This window comes from Lepisosteus platostomus, chromosome 6, assembly GCF_059453375.1.
Source record: "Lepisosteus platostomus isolate fLepPlt1 chromosome 6, fLepPlt1.hap1, whole genome shotgun sequence".
Classification (NCBI taxonomy): domain Eukaryota; kingdom Metazoa; phylum Chordata; class Actinopteri; order Semionotiformes; family Lepisosteidae; genus Lepisosteus; species Lepisosteus platostomus.
In genome coordinates this window covers 8043258-8068028 of record NC_142616.1, presented here as the reverse complement: position 1 = coordinate 8068028, position 24771 = coordinate 8043258, and the positions used below count along the sequence as shown (strand labels likewise).

The following is a 24771-nucleotide window of genomic DNA, read 5'->3' as shown; positions in this document are numbered from 1 at the left end:
TCTCATCAAGCCAGAGCTTTCCCTAACTGCGACACTAGTCCATCACAGCAATGCTGGTATGCATGTACCGATGGATGGTCGGACAAGAGCCTTAACAAAAAAGCAGGAAGAGTTAAACCGTTCACCCTCCATCAATGCTTAACAGCCAACACAGAGAGCACTTGGCTTCAGCTACAAGCACCACTGTCCTCCTCTTCCATCAATCACTGCTTTTCAGTAGTCCAATTTTTTTTCCCCCTTCATAGATCACAGGTCAATCACTAAGTTAAGAACAGGATTGCAATTTGAAAAGCAGCGATCACACAAATTTCAGGGGTGACCCAGAGGAACCTTAAGGACCACTGGATGATCTTTATTTGGCGTTCAGGTAAGGACACAACTTAAAATAAATGTAACTGTTTCAAATAGAATGACCTGTCTTACAGATCGTGGTGGCTGGTAACACACAAAAACTTCCATTTCAGGTCTACATCTTGACACAAACCAGCTGGAAGGCAGCCGTTGTTCAAAGAGAACTTTATTGAATTCACTGTGCATTACAGCAAGAACATTAATGCGGAAAATAGGCTTCTACAACAACTTGAATATGTTGAGTACATCCGATACGGTTACAATATATCATGACAGGTTATCGACATGCTACTGCGGCGGCAGAAGTCAAGTGAGATTTCTTGAGGAGAAGGCGGTGTTCCAAGGGAGAAAGCAGTCCGGAATCTGAAGATCGGATCAGCTGGGATTGGTGGTGTAGCTCCCTAGCGGAACTGAAGAGGGCTGATGCGAAGCCCGATTGCGTCTTTGCCAATTTCCGTGGCCTGAAAAACAGAACATTTCAAGCATCCAAGCAACCGTTGCTATAAAACTGCCCTCAACCCACTGTTTCTTTTGAAATTCTTTCCAAACAAGCTCATGATCTTACATCGTTGGAAAATGTGCATTTAATAGGATAACATAGGACTAGCTGAGACTTTCTGACTTGCCCGGATTTATTGATACATCTGTGAGAAAAATGATTGAGTGCTGTTCCTGTACGTTGCAATAAAAAAAAGAAAGAAATGCCGGGAAGCACAACTTGGCACTATAAGAACCTGGAACCTTGTAAAACCTAAAATGAGTTCAACTGCAGCGCCAAAGGAAAGGAAAAACTTGCCCTTCCTTACCTGCGTGATTCGGCACACCTGGCCCTTGTACTCTGGGCAGTAGCAGGCTCCAGAGAGGGGGCACTTCTCCACAGCCTTGCCCCGGTACAGGGGGACGTAGGAGGCGGCGCAGATGTCGAAGGGGTTGTGGCTGTCGTAGTTCAGCTGGTGAGCGTCAGTCGGGCTCTTCTCGCAGGCGGCCAGGATCTTCCGGGTCTGGAAAAGGGACACATCCCCGCGCGTGACATTGCGGCAGAGCCTCGGTCACAGCTCGCGGAGCTGGCCCTGGCCGAGATTCGGTTGTCTGTGCCACGCAGCCATCGGTAATCTTATAACGCTCAGTTCAACATCTGCCGGGTTTAAGAGTTTAGCTCCAGCTGTGCGTGACCTTTCCGAGGGTCTGATCGAACGTGAATAAGACCCATGTCACCCCGTGGCCCCGCCTATTCAACAGCTGCTGCCTGCGGGTGCTAACCCAAGCCCCTCTGGAGACATGGAGGTATACCTGCTGCGCCACTTCCGGCTTGGGTCCCAGTTCCAGGAGCCTCCTGGCGAAGCCGGCGGCGGTTTTGAAGTTCTTGAGCTTGAAGAACAGGTTGACCGCCGTCCTCAGCACCAAGATCATATGCACGGGCTGTAGGCTGCAGTGAGTGAAGTAGGCCGCCATCTGCGCGCGGGAAGAGGCAAAGGTCGGGGATTTTCAGCTTTTGAAAAACGTGTGAGGTTATCGTTGTCCCCCCCTCCATCGTTTGGTTCCTGTTTCCAGGTCTAGCTGCCCCACCTGATTTTTGAAATGCCGTTTCCCGGTTTCTGAAGAGTTAAGTGGACTAGAGTGCACATAAATCCCCCCTGGAGTCAGTTTTGAGTCCAGAGACATAACCCTTAGCCAGCTATGCTGCTCCCACATTTTTCCTGACAACTTTAATAATGAAATGCTACAGAGTTCAATAGTATACACCCCGGTATCCAAACCTAATTCGTTCCTGAAAATCTGTTCGGAAAGGCGGGAGATCGTAAATCGAAAATAAAAATTCTATTATTTTTAAATAAATAAGACAAGTTCACTCAAAAACCACCCTAAACATATAGTACCATACAGACCATTATAGCAAGATAAGTGAACAACACAGCTCTACTCAAATAAACTAACTATAGCTGTAAAATAATTAATGATATTGTAGCGCCTTTGCCTGGCGCTGTGGCCGAAGAGCGCCGGCTGGGGTACGCGGCGAGGGGCAGGACGGGAGTAGAAGTGGTCAGGGCGGGGACTAGGAAGGCCGCTGACCAGTGCAGCTGACCCACCGTGAAACGGGTGGACAGAGTGGTGAGATCGCCCGGATTTGTGTAAATAGTTCCCTGGTTTCGCACCCCTCTTATAGTTGTGCCCAACTGCCACCCTATCCCTGTGTAACTATACACGAATAGACCCCAGTGTGTTGTGCTCTCTTTTTCTCTCTCTCTCTTTTGCTCTCTCTTTTCTGCTGGACGCCCGTCCGAACAATAAAAGCGCCGTTTTTTCTTTTAAACGAGAGTCTGAATTACTGTCAATCCTCGCCGAACCATTGCAATATCGTTAACGTACAATATCAGATTTAAGCCCCATAATAAACAGCAACTACAAAACACAAAAAACTATTTGAAAATGAGAGCACAAGCTCTGCTGTGATCGTAAACAAAGCACTTCTGCCTCACGGCATCCTGTCTTGCACCCGTGCAGAAACAAGCAGCTGTTCGGCGGCTCTGAATTCAAAAATTCGCGGAAGGTTCTCGGCCAAAGTCGCTTTCGAACTTCAAAGTTCGGATTACTGAAGTTTCGTTATGATATCGAATTACAAGGTACGAATTCTTCATGTTCAGATCATATACCGATCATTCTTATACCGGGAATCACTGGCAGAGAGCAGCTTCTCTGCGTAGCCTGGAAATGCAAGTATGGGAATATTCTGAATGTTGATGGGGTTAGAAAACATACACAGCTTGATCTGGACCACAAGGTACTCGATTGTCATGGCCGTGTGTGACACCTCTGAGAATTGTGTTGGGAAAACATGATTCGTTAATGGTGTCCATGTAGTGTTATAAAAAAAGACCGAAGAGCACATTTCATGCCATGAAGAAGTCACGTTAAAAGGCTATCTGGCAGGTGGCAGGTAAAGACAACCAGAAAAGAAAAGACAATCTCTCCTGGGCCCATTCCTCACCTCACAGAGCCTCTTCTGTTGCTCCAGTGTCTCTTTGGGAAGCTTTTTCCTCTCGGCCTCCATGGACAGCCCCACGATGTACTCCCGGCAGATCGTGATCAGCTGCTGGGCCTGCACAAGAAACGGCTCGGTTAAAACTGCAGCCTGTCCGTGAGTGAAGCCAAGCCCGACGATCCAATAGCCCACCCCATCAAAACCCTTTACAACGTTCCTCCCCTGAAGTGCGAGTCGGCAGCCCCAGTTCTCTTCTGCTGAACCACCCTGGTTTTCAGATTTGTTAACCTGATCTCTGGAACAAGCTGCCCAGCCACACTTTCAAAGTCGATACCTTGGATTTCTTTCAAGACATGGCTGGGAGAGATCCCGGGATGAATTAACCACTACCAAACAGGCTAGATGGGCCCCCCGTTCGAAACTTTTCTCTATTCCGAGTTAGCAAGAAGGTTGAAATTTGACGGCGAGATTATCGCACAGGTAAGAAAAATATTAAAAGTACAGCAGGCTGATGCCCGGATCTCGTCTCTACAGTTCTCAATAGGATTGACTTGTAGTGCGGCGCCCCCTGGTGGTCAGACATTAGGAAACGCCACTGTAGAAACGGCACAACAGAGACAAACGCCTGACGAAGCAGAGGCAGACTCCTGATGTTTTTGTTCGGGGGGGGGGGGGACAACGCGTGGCAACGGGAATGACTCCGCACAACTGACGCTAGCCCCCGGACGGCGGGCGCACCTCCGCGATCTCTTGCTTGTTGTCCACGACCAGCAGGGGCACGCTGAGCAGGATGGCGCGGAACTTCTCCACCGCCTCCTCAAACTTGCCGCCGGTGGTGAGCTGGTAGCAGGTCTGGAGGCGCGAGATGAGGTCGGAGAGCCGCAGGCCGATGGCGGGGAGCGAAGCCTTGGGGGAGGTCTCCTTCCTGCATAGAGAGAAGAAGAATTGCAAACACTTGACCAGCGCCGATGACGGAAGCCATTCTACCACCATGATGGCCGACCACAGGGGCTGCCAATCCTGACCCTCAGGGCCAACATACCTGCTGGTGTGTGCATCCGGCCGAGCTCTCAGTAACACAACTGAACCTCCAGCTGACTTCATAATAGGATTATGTTTAAACTGATCGACTGTTTTCAGCACTAAAACATACTAGCGTTTCGGAAGTAACAAAACTCCGAACTTCGGCGTAGATTAAAACCTGAAAGTGTTCCAATCACACAGCTTGTCGGTTCAATTCAGGCTTCTATGAAGTAATTAAGCTGAGACGGAATGAGAACCAGCAGATGTTAGGACCCCCAAGACTGAGAACTTCCATCCTACCATGTGATCAGCTGGTAATAAACGCTGTTTCCAGACTGAACAAAGGCCCCAAGCAAATCATTTTCTTGTGGGGAAAAACCTGTCCTACTGACCCAGAGCCATCTTTTTTCTGGTCTTTGAATATTTCCAATCCACGCTCCCCAGAACGTTTTCACTGCATTAAACACCTTCCAGATGAAGCTTCAGATTACTGGCAAAGTACACCAATCACGCGATCGTTCCTTCAACGCTGACCGACAAAGCCCCCCGGTTCGAGAACAGCCTCTGGAAGTCCCCGGGGCAGGGAAGAGGACTCACCAGTTGCGCTGGGGGTACCCATGCAGCGACGGCAGGCTGGGCAAGCCCTGGTAGCAGGTTCGCCCGCGGGCGTAGGTCTGCATGAAGAGCTGCTTGTAGCAGGAGAAATCCACCACGCCGACCTGGTCGTGGAGGAGCTGTGGGGGACAGAGTCAACCATCAGGAGCCAGAGATACATGGTCAAGAGTGACAAGGCCACGGTTGGGTTCCAGCAAGGGCTAGACCACTACAGTAACACCGCATGGCCTATCTGTACCACGGCGACATTTGGAATGCATCACCCAGATGTTTCAGAGTACAAATTCACGATTTCCAGGGCACAGGTTAACCACCTGAACTGATGCTTGGTTGAGTTTCAGAAAAGAAATGGTAAAACCTAACATGGCATGTGAACTGTAAAGCCTTGGCTGTAGTCTTCGACCTTATGGAGACAATTTCATCCTAGCGCCGAGTCAGACACCTCCTCAACGTGACGCTGTGAAGGGGGAGCCGCAACACGTGAGAAAGACTCAGCGTTGATTAGTTCATTTCAAACCGCCAGAAAAGTAAAATGTGCACAGTTACTCATAAAGCCTCCAATTCACACCACAAGATAAATGAATTTTCCAGGTATGCACAGATTCAGAACGAGGTAACAAAACTTCCGGTGAGGTGAAGCGGCTCTATTACATTGTAAACAAGCAGGTTTGTGAACGCATCTCTTTTAATCCAACAGAAATATTTCTCTTGACTTCGAGACATTTTTTGCTGACGAGTACAACTTACTCGTTAAGTCTGCATACAGACCACATTGGAGCATTTCTGCGGTGAAATGTCTGCTGTACAACCTGTACTTATTCGCTCGTACATCGCATTACTTTAGTCATTATGGTGACTAGCGAGCAGGAAGGGCTGCTTTGCGTCACAACTCGTGGGAACTTGAATGCGAGTCTGCGACAACATGGGGACTTACAGTACTTTCACAAAGCTCACGATTTTGTGCTTTTATTTTGTTACCGGGATTTAATAATCGGTATTAATTGGGATTTAATAACCGAGAAATTGGAACTGCAGTTCCCCTTTAAGGCAGGAACGGCTTCTGAAGGGCATCGACACTGCTCGTCTGGTCTTACCCTCATGGCTGTCTCGAAGGACCCTGCCAGGATGTGGTCGACAGGAAGTTGCGAGTTGTTGCACCACACCTGGGCGGGGCCGACGCCTTTGGTGGGCGGGACAAAGAAGCCATCCTCAACCCCGCCCCCTGAGCCAGCTGGGAGCTCCTATTGGACACAAAGAGAGACCCAGTGAAACACGTCACCTTGCAAAGGAACCGCAGGACTTTATTTTACAAATACAACGGAGGATTCTGACTCATGCTTGCAGAAAAGCGCGTTATTTTGGTTCTCGCCCTGCTCTTTTGATATTCGATCCTAGCTGCTACCCTTCCCCTTCAATCTCACCAGCTCTGGGGGCAGCTCCAAGTCTTCCTCCACCTCCCAGCCTCCTCCTTCCTCTTTCCCAGCTCCTTCCTCCCCGAAACCCTCCTGGGTATCCAAGAAACCATCTGTCGGGAGAAGGAGTGCAAAAGGAGTGGGACAGCATGAGAACATCTTCCCACGCAGGCAGTGCCAATAAAAATCTGACCCAAAATCAGCACGCCTGTGGCAAATCCACATTTCCCCAAATGCACGCTGGCACATACACGCAACAAATTTCCAAATGCCAGCACAGACTACATCCGCCAAGCATCGATGACACAGATGGAACTGGTGCATTCGCTCAGCCGCTGTGACAGACTGTCGCGACCTCAATCCGTCTTGGCATGGGTTCACATTCCCCGCCCTGGGGTACAGGCAGACACCCGTATGAATCGCTCTCCTCAGACTCGCACCCACAGCCAGCGACTGCAATCTTCTCGCCGTTTAAGCCACATCCACAAAGGGGGCGGCACGCAGGAAAACAGGCAGTCAGACTGGGGCCTCACATCACAAATATTCTTTATTTTGTGAAAAGTATTAGAGTAACTGCTGGAATATGTTAACTTAGCCTGGTCCAATTACCATACCCTTAACATACGTTAAAATAAGGGCCGATATACAAAAACTGCCAATAATGTTCTCCTGCAATAAGGTGTTCAGGAAACAAGCCACTAACCATCCAGAGAACAGGATGAAACCCACCTAAAGTGTGACACCAATCTCTGTCATGTGCCACGGTGGGACCGTACTGTACGAAAGAGTGGGGAAACCCTAGCAGCCACTCTGTTCGTCGGGAACTGAGCTCAACACGGGCCGGAACCGCGCAGGCCTGTTTCCCCTGCGACTCTGCCGAAGGACTCGCCAGAACCCGCACGTACCCTCGTCCAGCTGCAGCTCCGCGTCCTCGCCCCAGCCTTCCCCGCCGGCCGCGTCCATGTCCAGGTCGGCCGCCATCTGCCCCGCTTTGCCTGAGAGGGAGACCCAGAAGATGCGTTTCGTGCCTGGGCAGACCCCACAGCCGCCGCTGGAGCCCCCTCAGGTGACTGAACGGTTCGGAGCTCTTGACTTTGTTTTCCCCATCTCCGAAGGCCCGGCCTCAGGAGTTGCTGAGGTCTTATCGCCGTGCCAGAGAGGGGACCCTACATCAGGAAGCTATGGGGAACCCTCCTTCTTTCCACTGCATAAAACTAACTTAATTAAATTATATGATTGTGCACGACAAACCTACACCAGTTTCTGACCCTTGACTTAAATTCAAAGGTCTTCAACAATTCATACCTTTTTAAAGCCTAAGGGAGACAAAGCAAATGAAACCTGTGCCACTGGACTCTCAGCAGAATGATAAGTAACAGAAAAACACCCACTGATGATCCTCACAGCTTTACAGCTTTTAGAGAGCCAAGAAAATTCAACAATTACATTCGAAACGAATTACAACTAAGAGTCCAGTCAGTAGTTTTAGGCCTGGTCACAGTCCCCTGAAGACCTCCTACCCTTGGTGGCGATGGCTCCCTCGAAGAAGCCCTTGGTGACGGTCAGCAGGGGCCAGTTGGTGTCCAGGGGCATGATGGGAGGGGGCGGCTGCAGCAGTTTGGCGTCAGGGTCAATCTCCGGAACCTGATTGGTTACAATGCACAAATACCTGTCACAATTCCACACAGTGCATTTTTTTTTCCAGTGTTGAGAACCCAGAAACACTACAAAGGCCACTCTGTATGATTTCCTGGTTTGGTTGTTTGCTCACACAACCTCATCCAAGTCTTTTCTTGGAGAATTCAGGAACATTGCCTGGGATAGTTAGTTTCAGACACACACAACCCTCCCGATCTCAGCCTCAAATGCATTATTTATTGGTGGTTGAGTTAGAAAGTGCTGTTCACTCAAACGGAACTACAAACTTTCAACCTCAGACAAATTCCAGAGCAGGGGAGGGCTACTCCAGCCCTTATAGGCCAAAGACCTGCAGGATTCACAGGTATTCTTCAATCAGCAACAGGTTAAGACCTCATTAAAAAGAATTACACTCGTTCAAAGAATTTGCTCTATTAAGTCATTGAATAGTGGAATGAAAACCTGTGGCCACTGGAGGACTGGAGTTATTGTTCTAAAGGAAAGATCTGCTTTGCCCAGTCTGTGGTCAGACCTGTGGTCAGGACCTTGACCAGGAGATGGTCAAGATGACCCAACTGGCCTCTCTCTTTGTCCAACAACAGGAGGGACTTACGGTCTCCTTCTCTGGGTCGAAGGTGGCCTTCAGAGCTTCTGCTTCTTCATCCAGGCCATGGGTGGCAGCAGTCAGGTATGCCAGAGACTCTGTGAGGTGAACGAAGAAAAGAAAGAGTGAAGGACTGGACAGGAATGGATGGAGTCCAGCTCGAGTGACCACTGGCGCACCAAGCTGCAGGTGTGAGACCCGAGATCCCTGAAAAACAATACTCTTTTGATGTTCACAGAGACAGTCCTGCATGCCACCTGTCAGGACCGCGCAGGAAATGCGGAGTAGTACGACCATTCGTATTATTCTAAACATGCCCAAACTATGGTGTAAGATCCGACTGGTTGAAAAGCAGGAATGGATGGGTGTCTCTAACAGAAAACAAAACATCAAAAAGCTCAGTCGAAGTGCTTCATCAATATCTGTGGGTACTAATAAAGCACTTGATGGATAATTAAACACCTGTGTACAACATCTATCCCTGCGCAAAAACCACTTATTGAAAAAGGTTTGTTGGGTACTGGCTGTGGTCCACCAATGGCAAACCCAGACAACGTGAACAAGATAGGGCAAACCCAAGGTCCCTCACAGGATACAATTTAGAGACTCCAATCAATGCAGCCAGCATGCGTTTGGACCTAGGGTCCCTGTCTCTGGTCCCGGAGAGACAACCTGACATGTTCTTCAAGGTCCGAGACTTACTCTGGCCGCAGTTCTTCAGGATGCGCACCCTCTCGCTCACATCTCCCAGGTACAGGGCGCCCTGGTAGTGCCCGCTCATGTCCTTCCGGATCTCGGCTGGAAAACAGGGATCTCTGTGTCAGATGTTTCATAAAATAAAAAAAAAAAATCAACGGAAGGAGTGCATTATGGGAAAACTAGGAAGGCGAGAGAGGGGGAGTCAGCTTCCTGGCACGTCTTGAAACAATCAAAGCCACTTAGGCGAGACAGACTGGGGCTGTACTGGCAGTAAGCTATTGCTGGTGTCTTTTGCTCTAGACACGTGTGTAAATAAATTCTTCTATCTACACTGTTAAAAAAACATCTCTGATCGCAAAAGGAACAAGGTTAATGAAATCCTAAAAACACGCCTCATGCAGTGCACTTCAAACGCTGCTAGTGTACTGGCATGGCGGCACGGACGAGACAGCATTTGCTCCTGGGGGATCTGCCTGATTGCCTGCAGGTGCTTGGAGAACAGCCCCAGGCAGAAACCGAAGCAGTATTAACTGCTTTCCGAGGCAGCCAAGCACCTTGAGAAAAAAAAACGGTTGGGCATTTCGCAAAAGTGACCGACTTCAGCCTCCACCAACGTTTGTAACCGACACATGCTCAGGAACTAAACTTTAAGGACCATCACTTAAAGAGCTCCTGCAGGCTGCGTCACACAGGAACTCGCCAGAGCTTCTCACCGATCTTCATCATCTTGCGCAGCTTGTCAAGGTTGCCGGTGATGAGGTAGAGGAAGGTGAGCTTGTCAAAGTTCTTGGTGCGCTGGTAACACATCTCCACGATCTGGTGGTGGCCCTGCAGCAGGGCCACGGTGCCCAGCTTCTCCCAGCACGACTTGTCGTCCAGGGCCTTGGCCGCCTCCAGAGCCACCTGACGGCGGTGGGAGAGCAAGAGAGTTTAGGAAACCCAATGCCACTGGGGTCATCGTGACAATGGGCCAAAATACAGAGAAGCCATCCTGAATTCTCATTCCCACAATGCACTGTTTCTGACAAGTAATCGGTATTTACTTTCCAGTAATTGACTTATTTCCAGATAACTTTTACAGGTACTTATTTCCAGATTATTTTACAGGTAAATTGACTCTTGGTTTTACATCTGTGAGGTAAAGACAGTGGTTATTACCTCCTAGGTTAAGAAGCTATAGAAGCAAAACTGTAGAATTAAAAATGAGAACCCACCACAGCACAGGGACAACGACAGATTAGGAAACTGATGCCACTGTAGCTATACTGTGAAGAATCCAGCAAATTCATCAGAACAGAAGCTGAAATGATGGTACGCAGATGACTAATAAGATTCTGCAGTGCTACTTTTAAAACATAAAAACCGTCATAGGAAGTTCACCGGTCTTTTATTATTTGGGGGGGAGGGGAACCCCTTAATTTTAAAGAGTTGCATTGCTTTGAGGACATAAAAATTTAAAAAGTCCAAATGCTTCTTTTTGGTTTGCTGTCCTCAGAAATGACAGGAGCTGGAACAGAAGCAGGAGTTCCACGTCCGTACCCGGGCATCCGGGGGGCGGGATGGAGAAAGGCTCACCTCGATGTTGCCGCACTCCAACGCCAGGCTGAAGCGAGTCTTCTCGTCCTTGACGAAGTGCAGGGCCACCTCGGGGTACCCCTTCTTCTGCAGGTAGGCTATGATGGACTGGCCCACCAGCTTGGCGTTGCGCACCATGTGGAGAACCTTGGGAAACCAACACGACAGGCGCATGGCTTGCGTGCCCCACCACAGGGGGGAGCCGTGCCAGCCGCCCCGGGGAGTGTAGTGCCCTCACTGGGGGGTAAGAACTGAAAAGCTGAAGGGGCAAAGATGCATCTGTCTACAAAAACAGGTGCAGAGAAAGTGAGGAGGGTCTAAAATATGAGCTGTTGGAGACCTACTTGAAATCCCCTGTGAAAAAAAAATAAAAGCACCTGTTCAACTATTTCCAGGTGGATGCTACACATTGGTGGTGGTGGTAGTGGGATTCCCCATTACCTGTAAAGCGCTTTGAGTGGAGTGTCCAGAAAAGCGCTATATAAGTGTAAACTATTATTATTATTATTATTATTATTTCTGTCCACTGTGCTGTATTTGTCTTGGTCACTGCACATAGCAGTGAGACCATTAATTAGCATGTTTCCTAAAACAAACCCCACCGCTGCCACCACGATGTGGGCTCACCTCCTCATACTTGCGGTTGACCAGGGCCAGCTTGAAGCGGTACTCCGTCGGGTCGATGGTCAGCACCCTGGGGCGACACTCGCGGTCCAGGCAGTAGACACTGTTGCCACGAACGCGTGTGACGTAGATGGGCAGGTCCAAGGTGCGGATTATGCCATGGTCTCTGAGGGGGGAATCATCAGTGTCAATTAAAGCCAGCTACCTCCTCAAGGCATCGGTTTCTCAAACTGAACTACAGCTGCCAATACACTCTAATAATAAATAACCTGTCTCTGGTTTAAGATTTTGCACTATTTCTGCACAGTACGGTGTGAAGAGTCGTGTATCATACTTATGATGTACTAAACCCAAGGGTCCCCAAATTCCAGTTGTGGGGGTACAGATCCAGAACACTTTTGTATTTACTCTTTTAACCTTTAGCTGACGAAGACCAGGAAAAGAAAGCAATCATCACACAGTATAACTTCAAGTATTAAAAAAAGAACCATTTCTGCTCACAGGAGGGGATTTTGAATAAATCAAATTTTAGACGGGCAGGGTTAAAGCATTACCCATTCTTTTTCTAATTCAGTTAAACTTTTCTATTACAATTCAACTTGAGTGCAATGTTTTCTACAGGAAAGCAATTCTTCTGTGCGGTTCTTAGTAATGTTCATCGGCAGCTGTAACCTGAATAGCTCTCGCAAACAATATTATAGATTAATAAGCACATTTTTCCCCAAATGTTACTCTGGAAGATAAGGATTATTAATTCAATCCGGGAGACTAAAAAATAATATATCCCTAAAATTTAAGATGTAAATTCCTCCTAGAGATGTAATCTCATTTTATTTTAGGCTCTCCAGAAGAATTCTTCCTTTCTTGGAAACCTATAAAGCTTCGGATAAGAATCCTGAAGTATGTAACTGGGACAAAGCAGAGATAGGGCGCCAGTAGGTAAAGATGCAAGGCAGACAGCGAGGTCTGTAGTTGTGTCCAGCCTCCTCGCCTGCACTGCCGTAGCGCTGCTGTCTGGACGCGAGTCCACGTGTGCGCACCTGCACGAGTGCGTCACGAGTGCGTCACGAGTGCGTCACGAGTGCGTCACGAGTGCGTCACGAGTGCGTCACGAGTGCGTGTCTGCGGACGGGCGGGGGGGGAGGGGTCTCACCCGGAGGTCAGGGCGTATTTGATGTGGTTGCTGGTGGTGTAGATGAAGACCCCGCTCTCGTCCCAGGCGCCACTCTTCACGCGGATGTTCTCGTGGATGTTGCACAGGGACTCCAGCTTCCTGTTGCAGATCATGATGGCTGGGCGGACGGGAGCATGGGAAAAAAAATGAGGCAAGAGCGTGAATCCCCATAATGCACCCTTTTCTGAGGGGGAGCAGGCACATATGAGCGCATGTAAATCGGCATCTGTTTGCACTCGTTTGTCCCAAAGAAAATTTGAGCTTTTTGCAGGTGAAACATCTCTCAGCTTTAGATTTATAAAATAAAGACCCTTCTTGATGCTACTGTTGAGATTTAAAGCAAAGAATCTATATAAGCAGAAAAGTAAAATAAAAAAATGCATAAAAAGCTGAGGGTCTAGAGGAACTCTAGAAATTGTGCGCTATGTTTTGACGTTTCAACAAAATGATTTTCCATTTCTGTACAGTCATTCCAATTTTTGAATCTAATGTAACAGTAACCAGCATTAAGTGACACACACCCTCTTATTTTGACAGACTCCTGTCATTTCTCCACCCTTACAAAGAAACATTTTCCGCCGTGTATCAAACAACCTCCATTTCGGCTCGCTCACAGAACCATGCAATCACCCCGCACCAAGTCGAGCCCAGGGACGGCGGAGCCAAGATGGCTGCCCGCGAAGAACGCAGTTTCCACACTCACTGTGCTTGGCCAGCAGGGCGACGTGGCTCATGTCGGTGGACCACACCACGTACTTGACCTTGGCGATCTTGACGGAGGCCAGCGCCCGCTTCTGCTGCACGTCGAAGAGGGTGATGGAGTCGGCGTCGCGCAGCAGCAGGTTGCCCGTGCCCGCGTAGAAGATCTCCTCGCAGTTGGGCACCTGCACCTTTTTGGCGATCTCGTTCTTCAGGTTCTTGATCAGCAGCTGAAACGAGGCATGGGGCCAACTTTAACACGGGACTTTTCACATCTTGCTATAACCGTGGAACGTACAATGTCATGGCAATACATACCTGTTCGCCAAGAAAGGAAAGATCTGCCCTGACATTGTATGTATAAAAATAGGCTACACTGACGTATGCCATATTTTATAAGGGGGGAATGAAGAAAGATGTGATTACTAGTGGCTCTTGTTGGCCTAAGCGGAGGACGACGTGAAATGAAATACCGGAAATCACAGAAAATAAAATTCGGGAGGTTCAAGTGGTGTACCTTGGCTGCCAAGGACCAAGTGCACATAACATTACAGCTGTTGAGCCTCCTTCGGGTGTCACCTAAAGAGGGCTCAGCAGCCAAACCGTTTACCTCCCTACTTCTCAGGGTGGAAATACATTCATGTTAGACAAAGCAATAAAGCTCAAAGTTAGCATTTCTCAATAAAGGGGTCTTACGAGTACAGTGTGCAGAGCCACGGTCTCAAACACTTCTATCACGTGCCACTTCCTTCATGACCAGCGCTGTCGAACCCGGAGCCGACGGGGACGTTCCACACTTACCGAATGCATGCGGTCCAGGACAGCGAATCGGTTCCGGGCCACCCAGACTGCTGTAAGGCCCGACGAGCGCTTGCCCTCTGGAGCTGAAACGAGATCCGGAGACCGGAATGATTGAAGAAACGGCCTGTTTTCCGGCTCTCGTGAGGGGGCAGCCTGCAGCAGCAGTTGACGGTGTACGAACGCGCGTTTCCGGTGCAACCCGTGCAGCTGAAACCCTGCTCAGGCATTTAAAACCTCCCCTCTCGGCGAAGAACGTCGATACGAGGGTCTCAAAGTGATTGCAGCAGCACAGCGTCTATGACCGAAAGAGACATCAGAAAGAGTACCCCGATACCTACCATCGGGATTCTGGGAGTCCGAGTCTCTGGGGATGGAGTAGAGATCATAGGTGCTGTTTTCCAGATTGGTGGCCCTCTGTACACAAAGGAATAAGACAGAAATTAAAAAAAAAAATAGCAAAAGCAATGAACAGAAAACATCCTGTGCTACATTATACAGCGGTCGTTAAACACTCGACAATTTCAATTTCATCGTTGCTGCTGAAATAACGAATCGGAAGGGATGTGGTACTTGAGATCCTGCATCTCTACAAAGGGGCTCACCGTGCAGAGAAGGACAGCGTTTTCAGCTGGGTTGTAAGACATGCTGAAGACTGGAAACTTGGAACCACTGAAAGAAAGAAACTCGATTACTACTGGAAAACCCTAACTGGAGAACCGGAGAGACACGGTCAAGACAACAAACAAAACTGCTGGCACCAAGATGGGGGCTAGGGGTGCACTCGTGTCGTCTGTCGAGTCGTCTGCCTCGGGCTGGACGATTTCACCGATCAGCCACACCGCAAGATGGCGGCCTAGCGACCAAGCACCATAGCAACCAAGCTCCCGCGCGGCTCTGTCAGCCAATCCGCCGGCGTAACAGAGGGACCCCCCCCGGCGGTTGGCGGCCCCGCCCCCGCGCCCTGCGCCCCGCGCGGCTGTGCGACGACGCACCTGCGCAGCTGCATGACGGCGGTGTCCTTGCTGCTGTTGAAGTCCAGCTGCCGCAGGAAGCGGTCCTTCACGTAGTACAGCATATTCCCGTACACCGCGTAGGCCGGCCTCTCCCGCTCCAGCTTGAACACCAGCATCCCGCTGTCGTGGCCTACGGACAGGAGAGAGAGAGACGCGACCCCGGTCAATTCCAGGTCAACACCATGGAGCACAGACACTCAAAATAATCCCACCTGGCAGCCCGAGCTCGTTAACGTCACTCAGACTTGCCGAGGAGACAAAAATGGCTCCCTTTCCAGTCAAGACAGAGACGTGCAAATAAGATAAGATCACTTTATTGGCCATATACGGTTTCTAGCATTAGGAATTTGTCTTTTCACAGACCCCAACTTGCTCTCCCTGAGACACACAGACGGGGAGAGAAAAGCTTGGGGTCAGAGCGCAGGGTCAGCCACAGTCTATCCCAGCAAGCAACAGGCGCAAAGCAGGGTACACCCTGGACAGGACGTCAGACACATACACTCTCACCAGGGCCAATTTTCCCAGAATCCAATTAACCTACCGGTATGTTTTTGGACTGTGGGAGGAAACCCACTGCGAATGGAGGGAGAATATATAAACTCACAGAAAGTACCTCAGGTCCGGAACTGAACCCACTGTTTAACGGTGCCGCCCCCACGGGTACATGTAATATTTACAATTGAATTATACGGTTAGAAATGCCAATACCCATGTGAGCTCAACAGATGTCCACCCCAAGAACAGGGCGGGCAGTGAACGGGAACAGCGTGCACTGCCGAGGGCAAAGGGGGCACTCTCACCTGCGGCAAAGAGGTTGAGGTTGGGGTGAGCCCCCAGAACCCAGAAGCGGTCGTGGTCCCGGCGGAAGGTCTGCACCCCGGTCCTCTTGGACATGTCCCACACGCGGATGCTCTTGTCCTCGGAGTTGGAGAGGATGAGCTCCTGCCGGGGGTGGAAGACGGCGCAGGAGACGTTGTTGTAGTGCCCGCGGCACGTGTCCAGCTCCCAGGCCTTGGACTCTGCGGCGGCCGGGAGAGAAGAATGGTTACAGATGGGACGCGACCCATCACAGCCCGCCTGCTAGTCAGCAGCTAACCGATCCCAGGATGCCTCTCATCCGGCTGCTCCCTGGAAGAAACCAGGCCCTGTATGTAGAGAAATGCCTCCTGTCCCGACTGGAGGACCACAATCAGCAGTTTCGTGAAGAAAGCCAGGGGAATCGGCTGCAAGAACATGGCTGGGCAGCTTGTTCCACACTCCCACCACCCTTTGTGTAAAGACAAGCTGTGTTCCGCATTCTCAGTTTTAAATGCTCTTTAACAGTTTCCTCTTCTTCTATTCTTTTATTCTGAAGATGTCTGCTGGGTTGACTTTATCAGTACCTTTGGGGATTCTGAATACTTGTATCCCCTTGGAGGCCTAGGATGTATCTGGTTACACATTTCTGAACTGATCCCAGACCGGTAACATCTATGCTATAATCCAATACACCACTTTCTAAATGAGGCCTTGCTATTGATTTCTACTCGACGTGTTAATGACATGCCGCACACAGAGCTTTTGACCAAATGACAATTCTACCTTTCCCCACACCCTCGGCTGAAACGCATGGCTATAGAGGCTGCCCAGCCCGCTCACCGTTCATCCTCCAGATCTTCACCTGACGATCGTCTGCTCCCGACACGATCAGAGGCATTGTGGGGTGGAAAGCGGCCCAGTTGACCCCACGGTCATGGCCCTAGACGCACGGAGGGTAAAGGTCAGAGGGCACAACCGTCCATCTCCCGCCAAGTCCCCGCGGAACAAGGAAGAGGAGGGACAAAGCTGCAGCATTATTTCTGCTGTATTTCTAAAGACGTGGAAACAACCCAAGCTTACCTCCAGCACGTGTTTGACAACGGCATCGGACGCTCCGAAGAGGTCGACCCCGGAAATCCCGCGGACCTCCGTCTCCACGGCGCCGGGGGACAGATTCTTCTTACGGAGGCCTGGAACCAAGATCCACGGCAGGCGGGAAGGGTACCAAAATACACGTTACACACGCAGGCAACCAAACGCGGGGAAGGGGACCGAAGTCAAACCGTGACACAGAGCCAAGCACAAGGCGAGCGAGGACGCACACAGATCTCCCCCCCCCGGCTTTCGAGACGTCTGGCGCCACGCAATCGCCGAATCGGGTAATTGACACTTCGGAATACGCCCAGCACGTGCGAAGAAAATCAAGTGAGCTTTGATGAGAACTCAGTGGAGATCTCTCGAACGAGCCCACCATACCTTCTGCACACGCAGAGCTTTTAAAAAAAAAACTCTGGATGATGGGGGGGGAAAAAAAACACATTCCAAATGCATATAACAAAAAAAATTCAGGACATCAAGTGCTCAGCTTTACTCCTGTTGGGAACCTGTTTATACAGATAAGCTGTAGGAACCTTGATATTCTTCCTTTTACAAAACAAAAAACTGTACTGGGGAAAGTTAATCCTAAACACCTATGTACTACACTTACAGCTACACTTACAGGGTCCTTATGAAAGGGATTGATATTTAAATGAATAAAAAGATGGGAAACACTGCTTTAAGGATGTATTACTTACCACTGTACACAATAGATTACTGGACCTGACTCCTTTTAACGCAAGTACCTTCTAGCCCAAAAAGGAAAGGAAGAGCACCAGGCCTATAGTTCATCCAAAGGGATTTATAAACAGAATTCCAACAGGAGCAAAAAAAAAAAGGTAGAACAGGAACCAAAAGCGCAACTGTAGATGTTTCCGGTGGTGTGCGGGTGTAAAAGGAAGGAAGAAGGGCAAGGGGGAAGAGTTTCAATGCCGGACCGTCGGCTGGTGGGGATGTGGATAGTGGGGGGGAGGGAATAGGGCTAAGATCAGGACAGACTTCGGTTTGTGTGACGGCCTTGTCAGTACAGGAGTTATAGGTTTTGGATTTCATGCAGTTAGCGATCAGGCACAGCCTGAAACTGTTTAACTCTCGCAAAAACAAAACAAGAAAGAAGCCTTCAGAGCACTTGTGGGGTACCTGCAATGTTCACATATTGCTATCGAGGCTTTTTGCTGGTTAAGACAAATCCAAACTCAAGACACTGTATTAGACACGCAGCAACTAAAACTGGGGGAAAGAATTCCCTCTTTTTCTGCATGCCAACTAATTTATTATAACTGGGGGAAATGTTAGAAGAGAAAAGGTCATGTGATCAGTCATGCCTCCAATCACAAAGTTTCTAAAGCACAGTGCAGCCCATGCGTTAGGATTCTGGTTAAAGGAACATTTTAACTTTGGTTATTGGCCCTGCTGAAACGCATTAGCGAGCACTCTCCGAAATAATCCTTTTTCTCCAGTGCTCTTTGCAAATCCAGCTCGCTGAAGCATATTTTCTTACTTGTCAATCCTTTGAAGGAAAATCTGTCTTAATGACAAAATTGGTTTCTCAATCGGGGGGAAGAATCTCATGACCGCAAGGGATGGCAGTAACACAGAACAGCATTTAGGGATCTAGACCTGTTCCCAGAGGGTCAGTTTGGATCCTGCAGTTTCCTTGATTAAAGTGATATACTTTGCCCTGATCGCCATTGCTACTGTATGAATGAGTATCAGAATTTTGCTGGGGGAAGGAGACGACCTGCAAAGTACTGCAGTGTCCCAACCAAGGGGTGCAAATGTACTGGTAGTGTGCATAGCAAACCAGGATAAGCCCTCTCCTGTAGTCACTAGGGCTTCTGAAGAGGCTTGTGGTAGCCCTTGCTGGTCATTTCCGGAAAAAGTGGTACAAAGCATTGTTCTGTGTGAAGGCAGCCGAATGCCATTTCCACTGGGTGTTAAGAGCAGTTAAGCAGGCAGGCAAATAAAGAAGGCACGAGCTACGATGACATCACACAGTCACTTCCCAGCATCCTCCACACAGCAAGCAGGGGAGAAGGTTACATCACAACGCATGCAGCGACACAAAACCTCACCCCCCGACTCCGCCCCCCTTTCCCGCGGGACTTTGAGAGTGGACCCTTTGCCCCAGTCTTCGGTCACAACACACTGACACTGCCTGCGCACGGGGCAGTAGCTCCAATACACACTCGGAGAGCGAGTACTTCACTGGATCACCAGAGACACGACGTATGGTATCTGGAACAGACTTGATTCTGCCCACGTAAATCCAACCACTTGTTAGACCAACATATCTCCCTTATTAAAGGATGAATCATATAGTAGATCTTTTTGAAAGGGGTGACAGAAAAAGGAAACTGCCACTTTACAGTGTTTTATCAATTTTTCCATTCAGTTTAAGGCAGTTGTGCATGGCAGCCACTGATGGAAAGTCCACAATTCCATGCTGAAAAGAGAAGAAAGAAAACAACGTTTCGGCCGTGGAGTCTTCTTCAGGTCTGGTCGAAACGTTGCGTTTTCTTTCTTCTCTTTTCAGCATGGAATAAACCTATTACTTGATTCTTTAAATCTGTCTCACATTAGCATTAGTATATAATTAAGCATGTTCAGAAGCATTGCGTTAGGCTCCATTTTACAGAAGCCATCGTTAGCCAATTACAGCGTGCCATCAGGGGCTGTGTGGAAAGACTCCACAGCAAAATGAGATGGAGCAAGCCACAACTACCTTGTGCTGAAATCTCTCTGAATGGCTCAATTCCTTTAGAAGACTGCCTTGTCCTGTTACCCACAGGGGCGTCAGAGCAGGTTACCTCAGCAGTGTCTCTTTCAGGCGACAAAAGTCTGGAAGACTGGGGTTCGGGGGGTGCCCATCACCTCACCCGCGGAGGAGGCGTTACGGGGGATGTCCGTACCTTCTTGTCCATACCCTAATATCCCCCCCCCAAGCCCCAAATTACCCCAAACTCAGCCCGGTCTCCCCTTTACCTCCCCTTTGGCCTTCTGCCCTCTCTCCCCCACCCACACGCTCACCCGAAATATCCCACACTCGCACGGTCTGGTCCAGACTGGCCGACACCACCAGGTCTTCAGAAGGGTGGAATTGGGCGCACATCACATAGTGGTTGTGCCCAGTCAGCACGCTGGAGGGAGGGAGAGAGAGAGAAAGGCGGGTTAGGTGTTAGGAAAGGGCACTCTCTGACCGCTGCCCCCTGTCTGTATCAAAGGAAATGTCATCAGGAAGCAGAGCAAGGCAAAACCCACTGACCCTCACACATAAAAATCACATTACTCACTAAAACACCCTCTCAGCTGTGCACAGAGTACTATGTAACACACACATGAAATAGAACAATGACTGTAGCATATAAGGACACAGATGACCAAGTTCTGTAGTGCCCTCTGCTCTTTTCAATCTCTGATTTACAGCCCACTTCAATAGCCAAAACCTGTGGACAGATAAAAGAGCTGTATAGACTCTTGATCGACACTAACATGGGGCGTGTATTTTTTAAGAGAACTGCATAGACCACTGATCCGTATCAACATGGTGCTGATATTCTTTAAGAGCACAGACTACTGATCTCATGGTCTTTAATGCACTTACCAAACACAGGTCCTGGACTGCCAGTTCCAAATGCGAATGGTCTGGTCGTCGGAGGCACTCAGAATCCAGGGGTAGTCCTTCAAGGCAAAGAGGCATCTGTCAGAGAAACTCTCACCCTGTGCGCAGCCTGTTCAACACTCAAGCAAACCCTTCTTTCAGAAAAAGTGCTGGTCGGCTCCAGTTAGATATACATTACAGATCGAGTGCAGATGATTAAGGCTCTTCTAAAACAGAGGAACGAGACAACCTAACAGAGGTTCGCCCGTTGATAGTTAGCAGTTTATCGATCTGAGGATCTCATCCAGATGTTTCTTGAGAGAAGCCAGGGTACTGGCTTCGACAGCGTGGCTGGGCAGCCTGTTCCACACTCCCACCACCCTTTGTGTAAATACATGCCTCCTGTTCTCAGTTTTAAATAGACTTCAATGAGGTCATGAGCAGAACAGACAGGCAGAGGGAATAATGTCAGGGCTGGGCGGAGGGGAGACACTCACATGGTGGAAGAAAGTAGTCCGGATGTAATCCAGATGGCCCAACAGAGTGAAGAGGCAGCGTCGCAGTTTGTAATTCCAAACCTACGGAGAGGGAAGAGAAATTGGAAACCGAATGACATTGGAGTGCGCAATGAGCAGTCACACCACTCTGACAGAGACAACGGTTTTCCAACCTTCTTCCATCCCATGGCACTCCCCCTGAAAAAAACAAAATCTTGGGACCCACCACACCCATCCCCACATAAACACATCACCTGCTCAAATACATTATTTTTTGACTGATCACACACAAAAAAAGGGGCAGCAATGGTGACCACTGCTGCCTTGCTGCACTGAGGCCCTGGGATCAATTCTGGACCTGGGGTGCTGTCTGTGTGGAGTCTGCATGTTCTCCCAAGGTTTGCACTGGTTTCCTCCCACAGTCCAAAGACATGCTGGTAGGTGAACTGGCTTCTGGGAAAACTTCCTGGTGTGACTGTGTGCATGTCTTGTTGGGATAGGCTCCAGTCCCACCCCACCCCTAACCCTGAATTAGATGAAGGGGTTCGAAAATAGATGGAGCTATAATCAAAACTTATTGCAACTTATTTAATCTGAGTTGCCTCAAAGCGCTCAGTGGCCTCATCCTGGCAGGAATTGGGGGTTGGTGAAACAGAGCTCTCAGACATTCTCTGTTCTTCTCCGTCACGTCCACCAAACCTGAAGACCTTCACTCGCAGCCCACATGACTCCTGTGTCTTTGAGTGCAGCCTGTCTTCATCCAATCACAGCACTACAGGAGACTGAACTAACTGACAACGCAGGCAGCAAAACGGCAGAGAAAGAAGACTGAAGACAATCATGTTTCTGGCAGAACTGTGATTGGACAAAGGCCTAATTAACATCCAATATAATTCTGTGTACCTTCTCCTCTTCACGCCCACCTTAACCTGGAAAGGCACTCCCATTAATATAGGCTGATAAGAAAAAGATCTTTGAAAACTTTTTAAGTTGAAATATTCCAACAACTCCACTTGGTTTACTGCCACACAATTTCAAAGAACACATGTAACTGTAGACTCTACATGACCTATGCCAGCACATTCACAGTATGTGGACTTGGGTCAACAGAGTGGGTCTACACTGTGGGGAGATGGTGTGACTGTGGATAAAGGTTTGCGATTGCACGCACACGGCGTGTCTGCACATAGAGTGCTTTCTGCACGTGCACCGCGCATGGTGCATATATAGCAGTGTGGCAGCAACACGATTACCTTGATCTTGTAGTCATCGCCCCCAGACACGAAGAGAGGCTGCTGTTTGTGGAAATCAATCCCTCGGACCGGGCCTGCACAAAAACAGAAGCTTACACCTGAAGAAGGCTCCACAGCCAAAACGTTGTTTCCTTTTTGCTCTTTTTTAGGAGGGAATAAACCGATTACTTGTTCATGTGAAATAACTCTCCTGCCCCCTGAAACACCGTTCTACTGTATTATTTGTATTGTAGTGTAGGACTCTGCATTAAAATATCCCCCAGGGATTAATAATGATAAATGAACCCTTTATTGCACAGTTTTTTGTTTCTTTGACCTCTCTCTTTTCAGCAGAAATGGGGATCAAAACACTGTACATTGTGCAACAGAGACTTGGGCTTTTTGATAGAATCTTATCAGACGTGTGAAATATTTTCTTAGAGTGACGGTTGTTAAGGTCCCTCATCTGTTTCATGCGCTTGCTTCTTCTTTACTGCAGTATCACCGAGGAACTATTCAAAGATGGGGCTGCTCCTTTACGAGGGAGCGCCTTCCTCACCGTCGTGCTCGTCGAACTTGTCGATGAGGGTGCACATGCGATAGTCCCACAGCTGGATCACGCCGTTGTGGAGGCTGGCCAGGATCCACGGGCGCTTCGGGTGGAAACTCAGCCCTGTGGGGGAAGAGGAGCGGACAGAGCACACACTGGCTCAGTCAACAGGGAAACAAGATCCAGAACACGACGTCTCCGACCGGCTTTGCTTTGTTTTTGTTTTTTATTAATCGTCAATGTTTCCTTTTCTGACGCTACAACTAAACCCGAATGCAGAAAAAAAAAACCGAGTTCCTTTTTATTTAAAGAAATACATGTGGGATTGGGAGAGAAAAAAAAAGAAGTCCGCCGAAAACTACCTGTTGCGTTCTAGGAAAGATTGCAGGAAGGATCGGTAACTATAAAAACACCAACATCAAATCGGGTCAATCAAAAACATGATTAATGATTTGTTTTCTCTAAACAGGATGGCTATGTGGGTTTTCTGTGGTTTTCACTCGGCTGACCCCCGTAAAAGCATCAGTGATTGAAAGATTACATTATAAATGCTGAATCTTTTACACTGCGGTCAAGCTGTACAGAACAGATTCAGTGTAAAAGCCGGAAGGTCAATACTGACAGTTACGGTTACCTTTGAACAAACTAAGCATCATTCAAAGTCAAATAACTAAAAAGCATAAGTCAAAAAGGAATACTCTCTTTGTTTATCAATCAATTAACAGTTAATTATGTAACAATCAACAATTGATAAAAAACTAAACTCGTAATTCATATAATAATCTCATTAATACGAATTATTTAACTATAATCTGACTAATCTAACCAAATCTTATTATTATACCATGTTTGCTGCTGAATCAGTCGTCACACACCCAGTCCGGCTGCTGGGTTGCAGACAACAGCAGCTGCACGTCATCACGCCACGAAAAACGCTGCTCTTTTTGTGTTTTTCTTTTATTTAGATTATTTTCGGAGGTCTTTAAAATGTGCGCGGACAAGAAGGACAAACGCGACGTCGCAAAAATAAAAAAAATAAGCGCCCCCCGTACCTTTGACTCGGGCCGATTTCGTCTCAAATTTGGTCAGCATCTTCGCACCTGCCGCGGATCTCTCGTCTTCAAGCCCAACAAAGGTCTATCCTATTGCAAAAAAAGAAGACTAGAACACTACTAATATTGTTTTATATATTTTTTACTTCAATCTCCTCTCCTGTTCCCCTGACACCCACCTAGGGCCGCATCAGTGGATTCGGACTCCTTGACACGTCACCTCGCCACACACTTCCTCTTTCCTGTGAACAATAAAGCTGATTCAAACAACACGGAAAACGCTCCACGTTGGCGCCCGGCGTTCAACGACCTCCGCTGTCGGCCATCTTGAGAAGGTCGAAGTTATTTGCCGTGCAGTATATTATCACATAAAGAATACCTGTTTTGCTTTTTTTTTTTAACCTATTGAATGTGCTTATAGTTGTTGTGGGTATTAGTCACGTTAACACGTAGTTAAGCGGAAGAATCTTCTTACATTTATGGCCAGCAGCTAAATCCTCCTGCATTGTACAACTGGCAACCCACTAAAGCTCAGCAGGTGTGAGTCTGGCCACTACCCTGATGGGAGACTCCTGGGAAAGCTAAGGTTGCTGCTCGAAGAAGTGTTAGTGGGGTCAGCAGGGGGCGCTCACCCTGTGGTCTGTGTGGGTCCCAATGCCCCAGTGACGGGGACACTATACTGTAAAAAGGCCCCATCCTTCGGATGAGATGTAAAACCGAGGTCCTGACTCTCTG

The 24771-nt window shown here is 48.7% G+C and overlaps 1 protein-coding gene across 2 annotated transcripts; it reads right to left on the bottom strand.

The window, feature by feature from the left end:
• Positions 1-501: 501 nt before the first annotated feature.
• copa (COPI coat complex subunit alpha) lies at positions 502-24346 on the bottom strand. 2 transcript variants are annotated; one of them, XM_088634022.1, is made up of 31 exons: positions 24216-24346; positions 24037-24126; positions 22994-23107; positions 22456-22529; positions 21203-21283; positions 20709-20785; positions 20135-20244; positions 17087-17196; positions 16847-16946; positions 16009-16227; positions 15188-15338; positions 14798-14864; positions 14534-14609; positions 14196-14278; positions 13399-13624; positions 12675-12813; positions 11525-11687; positions 10898-11044; positions 10036-10225; positions 9326-9421; positions 8633-8721; positions 7902-8025; positions 7287-7376; positions 6391-6494; positions 6064-6210; positions 4952-5088; positions 4070-4256; positions 3338-3448; positions 1642-1803; positions 1158-1352; positions 502-812 (listed from the first exon to the last, which is right to left on the bottom strand). In XM_088634022.1, exons 2-31 carry the CDS (start codon positions 24074-24076, stop codon positions 753-755), a joined length of 3669 nt encoding a protein of 1222 aa, XP_088490148.1. In that variant the 5' UTR covers positions 24077-24126; positions 24216-24346; the 3' UTR covers positions 502-752. The 2 variants fall into 2 exon arrangements, with proteins under 2 accessions (XP_088490148.1, XP_088490147.1); XM_088634021.1 differs by having other exon boundaries at positions 24037-24277.
• Positions 24347-24771: the final 425 nt, after the last annotated feature.

Bases quoted from the DNA above. Each gene is read 5' to 3' on its own strand.
- copa (XM_088634022.1), bottom strand. From the start codon at position 24,076: ATGCTGACCAAATTTGAGACGAAATCGGCCCGAGTCAAAG. The intron at 6,211-6,390 runs GTGAGATTGAAG...TGTGTCCAATAG, and splicing joins TGGAGCTGCCCCCAGAGCTG to GAGCTCCCAGCTGGCTCAGG. The intron at 5,089-6,063 runs GTAAGACCAGAC...TGTCCCCCACAG, and splicing joins CCTTCGAGACAGCCATGAGG to CTCCTCCACGACCAGGTCGG.